The sequence below is a fragment of the Garra rufa genome, chromosome 16, assembly GCF_049309525.1.
Source record: "Garra rufa chromosome 16, GarRuf1.0, whole genome shotgun sequence".
Classification (NCBI taxonomy): Eukaryota; Metazoa; Chordata; class Actinopteri; order Cypriniformes; family Cyprinidae; genus Garra; species Garra rufa.
The window spans coordinates 39956307-39969107 of record NC_133376.1 but is presented as its reverse complement, the minus strand read 5'-3'; the positions used below and the strand labels follow the sequence as shown (position 1 = coordinate 39969107).

At 32.9% G+C, this 12801-nt stretch overlaps 1 protein-coding gene across 1 annotated transcript in view; it reads right to left on the bottom strand.

Annotated features, from left to right (window-relative positions):
* The window catches only part of nr3c1 (nuclear receptor subfamily 3, group C, member 1 (glucocorticoid receptor)), a 35043-nt gene extending 24097 nt beyond the window's left edge, over window positions 1–10946 (bottom strand). Inside the window, exons 1-2 of the mRNA XM_073820558.1 lie at window positions 10620–10946; window positions 7696–8822 (exon numbers count right to left, since the gene is read on the bottom strand). Coding sequence (XP_073676659.1) covers window positions 7696–8813 — 1118 coding nt within the window. The 5' untranslated portion in view covers window positions 8814–8822; window positions 10620–10946. The remainder of the gene's footprint in view (window positions 1–7695; window positions 8823–10619) is intronic.
* Between the last annotated feature and the right edge of the window lie 1855 nt (window positions 10947–12801).

Below are 12801 nucleotides of genomic sequence, written 5' to 3'. Positions count from 1 at the left end.
CTATTTAGATGACTTTACGGTTTTGCGCTTTCAAGTTACTGCTGCATTTTTCATAAAAACATCTGACTATGTAGTGAGTCAGATTTTCAGACGATACCCTGTTTTGGCTGACATCGCTTTGAGTTGTTTTAAATCTGTCTGACAAATACAGTAAGTTGAAAAAATGGTTTTATCCATAGGGAATTGACTGGATTGTGAAAAGCGGTGGTTACATAATACAAACGGAGCCAGAATGTAGTCACACAACTTTTGAGGAAGTTTTTTGACTGGGTCAAAAAGGTCAAGTTCACCCTTGAGAGCATGTCAACGTCTCCTATTGGAGCTGTTTGCCGTTTTTCGTTGTAACCCAGGGGTGTCCAGTCTTGCGCCACTTCCAGCAGCGTTTAGCTCTAATCCTAATTAAACACACCTGAACCAGCTAATCAAGGTCTTCAGGATCACTGGAAACTTCTTGGCAGGTGTGTTGGAGTTAAACTCGACTTCCAGTTGTGGAAGTGGAGCTGGATTAAGTCAGTGTTATTTATATACTAAATAATATTTAGTATTTAGTCATTTAGTCATTTATATACTATTTTATTTCAACTTTAGTTTTAGTTTCAGCTTTAGTAGCTATATTTTATTTATATTTTGCTTTATATTTTATTTATATTCAGCTTTAGTTTTATTTCCATTAATTTTATTTTATTTCTATTTAGCTTTCATTTATTTCAGCTTTAGATTCAGTAGTTTAATTCCAATTGATTTTATTTATATTTAGCTTTCATTTATTTTTTTACAGCTGTAGTAGCTTTATTGTACGTCTATTTAATTTTATTTCTATTTCGCTTTCATTAATTTTTATTATGCTTTGGTTTCAATAGTTTTTTCTATTAATTGTATTTTTCTATTTAGCTTTAATTTTATTTCAGCTTCAGTTTCAGTAGTTTTATTCTTATTAATTTAATTTATATTTAGCTTTTTGTTTATTTTTGTTTCAGCTTTAGTTGAGTAGTTTTATTTCTATTTGTTTTATTTTATACCCATTTAGTTTTAATTTATTTTGTTTCAGCTTTAGTTTCAGTAGTTTAATTTCATTTCATTTATATTTAGCTTTCATTTATTTTTATTTCAGCTTTAGTTTCAGTAATTCTATATAATTCTTACATTTATTTTTATTTCAGCTTTAGATTTAGTAGTTGTTCCTATTGATAATATTTCTATTTAGCTTTCATTTACATTTGTTTCAGCTTTAGTAGCTTCATTTTACTTTTATTAGCTTTATTTTATTTCTATTTAGCTTTCATTTATTTTTGTTTCAGCTTTAGTAGCTTTATTTTACTTTTACTTCTATTTTGCATTCTATTTTATTTAAATTAAGCTTTAGTTTCATTAGTTTTATTTCTATTATTAATTTTATTTTATTTCTATTATACCTTTAATTTATTATAATACAGCTTTAGTTGAGTATTTTCTATTTTTTTTCTGTTTAGCTTTATTTTTATTTTAGCTTCAGTAGTTTTATTTCTATTTAGCTTTAATTTATTTTCATTTCAGCTTCAGTTTTAGTAGTTTTATCCCTATTAATTTTATTTACATTTAGCTTTTTATTTATTTTTGTTTCAGCTTTAGTTTCAGTAGTTTTACTTCTATTACATTTATTTTATTTTTATTTAGCTTTTATTCATTTTTTTATTTTCAGCTTTAGTTTCAGTAATTTTATATTATTTCTATTAATTTCACTTATTTTTTTCATTTAAGTGCAAGTTTTTTAAGCTTAATTTTATTTTATTTCAATTAACAAAAAAATATTTTAAAAAGTTTTCGTTTCAGTGAACAATAAAAACACTGGACTGGACACTTAGTACTGTAACTTTAGATTAATGTTATCCACCAGTGAAAAACTGTAAACTATTGCTAAGATTTAAGAAAGGCTCCTTTACACACAATAATAGTCTAAAACAGTAAAGCTATTTGACTATTGGTTAACACTAAAAAGTAGCATGCGCTGAAAGTTATTTCAGACACAGAGCCAGTTTATACATTGTAAGGAAAAGTACAAAGAGATTGTTTTCCTTGCAATTTTCTTTGAAAGTGACATGCACTATTGAATTCACCATAAAACACCAGGTATAAAAGAAAGTAAACAGGGATGACACCAATTTCTTGTTGACTTTAAGTAAGATTGCATAACGTTATCAGTGCTCCGATTACCGAAACAACAAGTGAGGGCACTGGCATTTGATCTGAACTCAACGACTCGACTCTAACATTAACAACAGCAATCTTGTGTTTATTTTAAGCATCTAGCAATAGCTGGACTAGGCGGGTGTGCCGCCAAAAGCCCGTTCACATGACAAATATGCAGACACTTCCTTAAAGCCTGACACGTCATTAACAATCTATCAAACCGCTGCAGTTTTGGATGAGCAGGTTTTGGGTTGAGCTGCAGAGACCTGCTCTGTGGAGATCATAAGATATGTGTGTCACTTACATAACTCCTTTATAAGTACAGGCATCCTCAGACTTCCTGGACTTACAGTAAACACAAGACAAGTAACAAAAGAAGGACATTAACAGATTACTTCCACAGAAATTCTGCCTTACTCTCATGGCCTTCCAGCACATTTCATACGATTACGATTTCTGCTCACACAAATCAGGGTTTGCAAATAGGTGAGGAAAGATAGCAGTCAAAACATGATGGAACATGAATGCAAAGAGGAAAGCGGTGCAGTACTTGTCTAAATGTTCAGATTTTGTATTCTTCCATTGACCTTAAAGCATCTTTATCTAGTTTAATACCTTAAATCCATAATGGTGCAGCAGTCATTTTTAGGCTAATTTAGGGTGCAGACTTTAAAACTGATTTTTTTCTGGTCTGACCTCCATTTCCTGGCTGTTCCTTACTGGAGGAAATGCATGACATGATTGTTCCCAGAACAGACATGCTTGCAATTTTAAATTCTATTTTTTTTTTTTTGGTGCTTTCCTTTTCTCTTTAATAAGAATTATATTTAGGGCTGCACGATTAATCGTTTTTAAACCGAAATCGCGATTTGAAAGGGTGCGATTTTCAAATGGCAAGAGCTGCGATTATTTCGATTGATTATCAAATGTGGTAACAAGCATATAAGTCATTTTTGACAGGTCACTTCATGTGCATATTACGTCTTCATGCTTATATTACGTTTGATGCAGAGTTTAACCAATAGGGGGCATTCTAACACTGCATGTAGAGACATGCACGGCACGGATTTTTCAGTCCCGCATCGAGGAAGAGGTCTCTGCAGAGCAAACGTGGGCGTTTCTGAATTTTGTGGGTGTTTTCAAACTGCTGGGTGTTTCTAAATCATGATATCGAAATGATTCCCTTTACCTAACCCCACCCCTAAACCTACCGTCACTATGACGTCAGCCAATCAGGTACCATGGTCTAAAAACGCCCCGATCTAGTAACTCCCATTACTTTCCTGCAGAGACCTATACTTGCCCGCATCCGCTGAAATATGTTTATCTCGTTCAGTTCCCGCCTCGACATTCATGTTTTGTCCCGCTCCTGCCCGCATAAAAGTAACCTATATCGTTTTTTTTCAGTACATCAATTGAATTTACATGAAACAGTTTTGTAACATCTCGTAATTTCACAAATCCCCAGCATGAACGCTCCTGATAAAATATTTGTTATATAGGCTAAGCATCAACATTCACAAACCACTGATATTCTCAACAGAAGAGCAAGCATGAGCTACTGTGTGTATCCAGAGCAGAATGCAAGCGCTAAAGTTGACATCTCAGTTCATATGCGATCTCATAACACAGTGAATATTATGCACAATGAATCTTTCACAATGTCTGCACTTCGTGTGTTTTAATTCGCGAGCACGCAATATTCAGCACTGTGCAAGAATGTTTGAGCAGTGAGTGGATTCTAACTTAAACACCTCTGATGACTGCCTATCCTGGTGCTTACTAATCATAGCTGTAAGTTGTATACTAGTTGTTCTTGCTGCTTTTGTGCAATAGATGAGTAACAATATTTTACTTTTTAGATATTTCTGGGTCCCGCAAATCATTTTATTTTCCCGCGTCCCGAACAGCCGCACTCGCCCATCAAGTTTTGTTCCGCGCCGCAGTCGGTTGCCTCGGGTCTCGCTATATACTCCCGTAGGAGTGCAGGTCTCTACTGCATACTGAGCAAATAACGTTAACGCCATTTGGAAAAGATGAGCGGGAGCAGCGGCTTCCCAACAAAGTGTCTCTTAATGTAGGTTATCATCAGTGTTATACTGATGTAAAATTGTTTACAGTGTGTTTGGATTCCTAAAAGTTTAAGATTTTAATTATATTTTATTATATATATATATATATATATATATATATATATATATATATATATATATATATATATATATATATATATATATATATATATATATATATATTATAAAAGATTTTAATAATATTTTATTATAGAATTTTAATTGTTAATTTTATTTTATTTAAGATACTATAGTTATTTTCTTAATTTGTCATGATAACTGACAACTTTATTTTAAAAAAGGCAACAATGTTTAAGAGGTTTTAAATAAACAGTAGAACAGTGTAGCATACTTTGTGATTATGCTTGGTCTTTCTTTGATGCTGTTAAAACCACCATATCAAACCTGTAGCTCTTTTATGAAATAGTAGTAAATCGCATTTTAAATCGCAAATCGCAATTTTGATCAGAAAAATCGCAATTAGATTTTTTCTCCAAATCGTGCAGCCCTAATTATATTCCCCACACTTTAGGGTTTTCATGAATACCCACAGCTATGTTATTATTTATCGAAATGAAGCTACAATTTAAATATCAGATCAAACATGCCTAATAACGGGGCCGATAATCGTCCAACCCTTTGAATGCAATGCGGTCTCATTTACCGGTGAGTAAACATTACAGTACAAAGCACATAATAATTTTTCAAGGCCGAGGCTGATACCAATTATCAGATCAAGTTGACCGATAACCGATATTTCGAACCGATACATGTCTGGTGTAAAATAGAAAATGAAGGTCGAAATTAAGAATAACAAGGGCTCTGACAAAAACTTTTTGTTAATGCTTTTAAATTATTTTAATCAGCAAATCGGTTTTGAAAATAACAGATACCGATAACCATAAAAATGCTTAATATCAGCAACGATAATCGGTCGACCCCTAGTTGAATGCAACATGATCAGATTACCTTATGCCTCATTACCTGGTAAAAGACATTACAGTGTATTGTTGTCAAAAGTCCCGTAACTTCGGTACCAAGTCGGTACTAAAAAAAATTTAAATTTGGCATGCTCCAAACATTTTCGATTTTCGGCTGAAGAAGGCGAACATCATAGATCGTCTAGGCTCTCTTAATTTCATATTTAGCGCTTCTGTTAGGAACATTACTGCATATTTTAATTTGAATGTCGGATTGTAATGTAGATAATCATTAGCATAAGCGGTTAACGTTAATATGCTGGGCCTTAGAACGATTTTGAGCTATTTAACGCTCCCATAATTTTTATTAGGGTAAAAGAAAAATTTAAGACATGATATATGTACTATTTATACACACAAATGACCTGTTTATCCAAAATATGTGTTAAAGAATGTACAAATGTATCGTTAACAATGTTTATGTCCTTAATATCAGCCAGTAAGAAAACGTTCTTATTCTTGGCGTATATAGGTTTATAAAGCTTTTTATTATTAAATATGAACGCAGTCTGGATTGAATAAAAGTACAGTCAAATAAAACACGTTTGATCTCCAGTTTAGTTTTGTCATACTTTACAATAAGATCAAATTCATGCATTATCTAACAAACTTAAGTGAACAATATATTTTTACAACATTAATTCAAAATATTATTCAATACAAACACATGATCTTTCATGTTTGTTCATGTTTAAAAGTTAAACATGATTTTTTGGATTAGTAAATGTTGAAATGAGCCTTACCTTAAGAAGAAGAATTGCCATATTACTACTGTTTTTTTTGTAAGGTCATGTTGTCTAACAAATGAAATCATATCGTAAAGAGTTTTCAATACTGCAGTTTCTATCTGTGATAGACAGTTAACTTAATATATGTAATCTTATCTAAATTTATTATAAAAGCTGAGGTTTGTTATTTACTGAAAATTACTATTTTTGCTGGTGTCAATGATCTAATGTTGCATCTGGTCAGGCTTAGCCCACTGCTTTACTTAAATGTGTTATATTTTCTTTTTACAGCTGCAGATTGAGGAAGATCATGAAACACCCCAGCAAACTCTAAAACAGACAACAGTACAGATGTTTTTAGAAGCAGCAGAAACAAACTTTTGGATGAAGCTTGTGTACATTTTTTGAATGCCTGTAATTTATTTAGTTGTTATTTAATTATTAAAATGTTTACACTCCTTGAAATACTTTTATTACTTGGAAAAACCTGAAACTAAATTTAGATAAGTATAACGAATGACATTGGTTTTTGCACGTTTTATTTCTCTTTAACTTTATTAATAAAAAATAGTGTGTTGTTCAATTAATGTTATTGTGTTTTACTTTGGTACCGAAATTGGTACCGAGAACCGTGGATTTTCACTGGTATTGGTACCGAATACTGAAATTTTGGTACCGTGACAACACTATTACAGTGCAAACTGCATTATATTTTTTCAGGAATTATACTGATTATTAAAGATTAAGAACACCGATAAACAATATTTTAAACCGATATATGTGTGTGGTGTAAAAATCTAAATTAATGTCAAAATTAAGAATAACAAGGGCTTTGACAAAAAAATACTTTAAATGCTTTGAAATTATTTTATCAGCAAATCGTTTTTGAAAATGACGATACCAATGACCGTAAAAAAGTTTAATATTATCAGATAATCAGTCAAACACCTTGTTGAATACAAAGCTGTCAGATTACCTGATGTCTCATTCACTAGATTTAAATATCACAGTACAAAGATCATAATATTTTTTCGGGGCTGATGCCGATACAGATTATTACAGATCAAGTACACCAATAACCGATATGTATGTATGTATGTATATATATATATATATATATATGTCTGGTGTAAAAATTTAAATGAATGTTAAAATGAAAAATAACAAAGGCTCAGACAAAAAACTTTCTGTAAATGCTTTTAAATTATTTTATCTGCAATTAGATTTTGGAAATTACCGATACCAAATCACCATAAAAATGCTTAAAATTAGTGATGATAATCGGCCAGGTCCATAACTGGTCCGCCCTTAGCTGATCACTTCATATCTCATTCACTAGTGAGAAAACATCACAGTACAAAGATCATAATATATTTTTTCAGGGCAGATGCCAATGACAGATCAAGTAGACCGATAACCAAATATTTTAACTGATTTTAATGTCTGTTGTGAAAATTAAAAATAATTTCAAAATTAAGAACAACAAGGGCTCTGGCAAAAACTTTCTGTAAATGTTTTTGAAATTATTTTATTCCAGTGATTACTGGAATTTTACTGAAATTCTAAAAATGTAACTGTAAACAATGCCATTAAAAAGGTGTTTTCGAGCTCAGCACAAGATTGATTTTATGATTTTTAAAGCAATTATGATTTCTCCAGGCCTAATTTGAAAATCCATGACTGTAGGAACCCTTCATTAAGCATTTTCGCCAACAAGCACAGATCACCATGTTGCTTTTTATGTCTTACCTTGCATAGGGGCTTGTGAAGCTTTTGGAAAAGCATTCGCTGGCCCTCTGTTGCATTTCACTTGCATTCCCAAAGCTCTGGGCCCTGCCCCAGCCGTCATCTGTAGAGGTCAAAGGGGAGTAGACGTTAAAGATGGGCTTCTGATCTTTCTGCTGACTGGCAGCAGCTGTGGATGGGCCGGTCCCAAATAGGAAGCTCTGTCCACTTGAAGTGGTGACACCGCAAATGTTAATGGGTGTGCTGTGGAGGCTCGCCTGACAGTAGCTAGTCCCACCGTTGTTCTCCTGTTTGATGACCCCCGGAGTACACAGCTGGATTATAGAGTCCTTCTCCACCTTCACAGTGGGCAAGCTGATGGTGGACGTGCTGATGCTGGAGGGGCTGGTAATGGTGGTTGTGCCATTGACCGTGCCGCTCACAGAGGCGGCAGTCTTTGCGTCCCTCTCCGTATTTGTCGGCAAGTCTCCGAGCAGAGCATCTTCACCAATGGTGGAGAGGAACGCGTCGTCCGCCACGTAGAAATCGGAAGGCGATCCGTCCAACTCGAAGTCCTGCAGGAGGTCCAAAGTGCTGTCACTAAAGAGCTTATGATTGCCAACATCAACATCTTTCCCAATGGGCCCAAAGGAATCTTGGTCAAGGTCCATATCGCCCTTATCCATGGGAGAAAAGTCATCTGTCTTTAAAGGAAAGAGATTGGGGTCAACTCCACCGATCAGGGAGTCCACTGACGGGGAGGCTCTGTTAAGGTCTGCGATGCTGGCTTCCAGACTTGAGAAGCTGTCTCCCAAAGTGAAAGCGCACAGGGTCTGGTGTTGCTGGGCCCTCTGCTCCTTCCCAACCATTTTGAGCTCTGAATCCTCCCCAAAGATGCCAAGGGTGGAGGACACAGAGGTAGTGTGCTCCTCCAGAGTGGGTGAGTTGCTCAGGCCGTTGGGAAGGTCCCCGGAAACTGGCTGCATCAGCGGATTGGCTTGAGGAACCACCGAGGTGGGGGCGACAGACATGGCGCTTTGTATTCCGCTTCGTAAAATTCCCTCAACTGGGCTGTTGCTGTAATCCAGCGTGTTCAAATGATCATCTCTCTTGGCGCCGTTCTTCAGTCCGCCTTGATCCATCTTGCATTACTGTGGTAAAACAGAACAAAACAATTATAGTTTCTGAAACAGCATAAATAACATCCCTGAAAAACCTAGTTTACAGTAAGTCTCATGAAAACAAAACATCATTAAGGGAAGTAAAGACAGAACAAAACTGCATAGTAAGAGCAGTTTTATTTATTTGCGATTTAAAAATGCAAATAAAGAAATAAACTATATACACTAGTCAAAAGTTTTTGAACAGTAAGATTTTTAATGTTTTTAAAGAAGTCTCTTCTGCTAACCAAGCCTGCATTTATTTGACCAAAGTACAGTAAAATTTTGAAATATTTTTACTATTTAAAATACCTACTTTCTATTTCAATATATTGTAAAGTGTAATTTTTTCCTGTGATCAAAACCAAATTTTCAGCACTATTACACCAGTCTTCAGTGTCACATGACCCTTTAAAAAAAATCTTTATAATATGCTGATTTGCTGTTTATAAAACATTTTTTATTATTATTATAATCATCAATATTTAAAACAGTTAAGTACTTTTTTATTTCAGGATTCTTTGATGAATAGAATGATCAAAAGACCAGCATTTATCTGAAATAAAAAGCTTTTGTAACATTATACACTACCACTACACCATTCAAAAGCTTGGAGTCAGTGTAATTAATTTTTTAAAGGAATGTTTTTAACTTAATAATAATAATAATAAAAGTTTTTAAGCAGCAAATCAGAATATTAGAACGATTTCTTAATGATCAAATGACTGAAGTAATGATGCTAAAAAAAATCAGCATTAAAATCACAGGAATAAACTACATGGGCAACAATTAACTGCAATATATCACATCCTAAACAAAAGTTTTGGTTTATACAATACGTGTACTGTGTATATTTTTTATAGATAGATAAAGACAAATATACAGTATATATTTTGATAATATTTACATACATTTCTTTATTTTCATATAATTCAAATTAGATATAAACATTTAATATATAAACATAACATATATATATATATATATATAATTGATTAATAATATATATTGATTGATTTGACTGTAAATAACAACTGCATTAACTGTTTTTTGTAAGATTTATGACATAAAAATGCATATAAATTGAAATGTTTCGAACACACATCACATTATATTGTAACAAAGCATGATTTTAAAGTTTACCTCATAACTTTGGATGAGTTATCTGTATTTAAATATATTAAAATAACAAAAGACCGCTAGGCTAGACATGTCACTCACTCAATAGCTAGCGCACCGCTGACTGAAGTTGATGTTTTAATAACAGCCTCATAAAAACGACATAATCTTTAACGGCTATAAACAGTATTTTCCAAAAGCTGCAGCTAAATCCATGAGGATTTACTCCCGTTCACGTCCCTCGACTAATATTAAAGCAAACGGATATAAATCCAAACGTGGAAGTCTAGGATCGTTCACGCACACACTTGCGCGCTCTAGAAGCAGCAGCATGAGCGCGGATCAGTGACACGCACTGAGGCCTAGTTCCTACTCCTACTGCTGCTAATCCACAGCAGACAGAGTCAATCATTTCACATTTAGAATATAAATCCTTAAATAACACGTAATACCCGTGGAACACCCAAAAAACACAAATCGCCCCGATTTAATAGCAAATTGTGAAAAACAACTCGCGAGTTCAAGTCAGTGAGTGAATGTACGTTAACGACAGTCACTGATCTGAAACTAGTTGCTATATGCTACTTTCACTCCACCAATGTCAGAATTTGTATTCAGGTGCACGGTTAATACTAAAACACGGTTTGAAGGTCGAAACGAAGTACGTACCTTTTGATATTTACGTTCCTGTTTTGATTTGTTGCATCATCTGACATGTTTTGGTTAGACGTTTCTGCTGTTAGCGATTAGCAACAACACGAAAACACTTCACCGCAGTCTGAGGTCGTTTCAGAGGAGCAAGAAAAATCGCAAAAAATTGCAGGTCAGATATGGTCCGGGGTTTTACTCCGAATTCATAACAGCGACTGAGTACTCCAGGCAATTTGCTCGTCTTCTGCCATGAGAAAAGAGGCGTGCCATAAAACACAAACCCATAAAAACATTCAAAATGGAGATTACAGTAGAGATCCGTGGCGACCCTGTTTACAACATGCAGTGCGACCTATTGGCAGCACAGAGTTATTACATCTCGCCTCTTATTACAGAGACTTGAAGGGTGAGAGTGTGATGTGATTATGAGTAACCTCGGTGATATCACCATACAACAATCATGCTGCCTACTGTCTCTCTTTCTGCCCTAATTTTGTCTTTCTCATTCATACGCTTCCTGAAATTGTGGCAATGCTTTCCCAATTTCATTTATAACAAACATTTTTGCATTTTATGTAATGCAGGAATGTTTACAAATAATAATAACGTTTGTATTTGTAGCAAAATCTGCTGTATGTTTCTTATTTTCACTGACTTTTGGTTTAGCACTTTATTTTGCTATGCATAAAACACAAAACATTGCCTTTCTTTGCAAATGCATTTTTGCATAGTGCTTGCAAAAACAATTATAGTTTTTAAGTATATAGTTTACAGTAAGTCTCATGAAAACAAAACATCATTAAGGGAAGTAAAGACAAAACTGCAACATGGTAAGAGCAGTTTTATTTATTTGCAATTTAAAAATGCAGATTAAGAAATAAACTATATACGCTATTAGTCAAGATTTTTAATGTTTTTAAAGAAGTCTCTTTTGCTCACCAAGCCTGCATTTATTTGATTCAAAGTACAGAAAAAAATAACTTTTTATAATATTTTTACTATTTATAATACCTACATTCTATTTGAATATGTTGTAAAATGTAATTTATTCCATTTTTTTGCATTTTTGTGTAGTGCTTGCAGTGTAGGTACAAAAAGGACGCTTTTTTTTTTTTACAGTGACCTTGTTACACATTATATTTAGCCTACTTACTATAGTAGTATCAGTAAATTATGTATAATTGCAAGCAATAGCCTTAAACCAACCTAATTCTAACCTTAACCCTATAAAAAGTAGGCAAGTAGGCTACAGGTTGTTAATTAATAATATTACTCAGTACTTACTTAATATAACCATCACAGTTACACTGTAACAAGAACCCCATAAAATAAAGTGTAGACAAGTTTGATTTTTTTTTTTTTTTTTTTTTTTTGGAGACTGAGAAGACATACAATTTAGGCAACAGAGATAAAACACATACTGTATATTGTATATATATATATATATATATATATATATATTGTACTATATTATATCTATATTATAAATATGATCTCACCAAGCTTGCATTTATTTGATTCAAAGTACAGCAAAACAGTAAAATTTTGAAATATTTTTACTATTTAAAATAACGGTTTTATATTTGAACATATTATAAAATGTATTTTATTTCTGTCATTTCAAAGCTGAATTTTTAGCATCATTACTCCAGTCACATGATCCTTCAATTGAAAACAGCTGAGTGGATTTTTTCAGGGTTAAATAGAAATTATAAATATCTTTAGCATAATTTTTTATCAATTTAGAGCATCCTGGCTAAATAAAAGTATTACTTTCTATAATTTAAAAAAATACAAAATATAATGTTACAAAAGCTTTTTATTTCAGATAAATGCTGATCTTTGGATCTTTCTATTCATCAAAGAATCCAAAAAATAACAATAAGAAATACTCAACTGTTAAATATTATTAATAATAAAAATAAAAAAAATGTTTCTTGAACAGCAAATCAGCATATTAGAATAATTTCTGAAGGATCATGTGACACTGAAGACTGGAGTAATGATGCTGAAAATTTAGATTTGATCACAGGAATAAATTACATTTTAAAATATATTCATATACAAAGAAATTTTTTTAAATAGTAAAAATATATCAAAGTTTTACTATACTTTGACTCAAATAAATACAGGCTTGGTGAGCAGAAGAGACTTTAAACAGAAGAAACATTAAAAATCATACTGTTTTAAAAACGTTTGA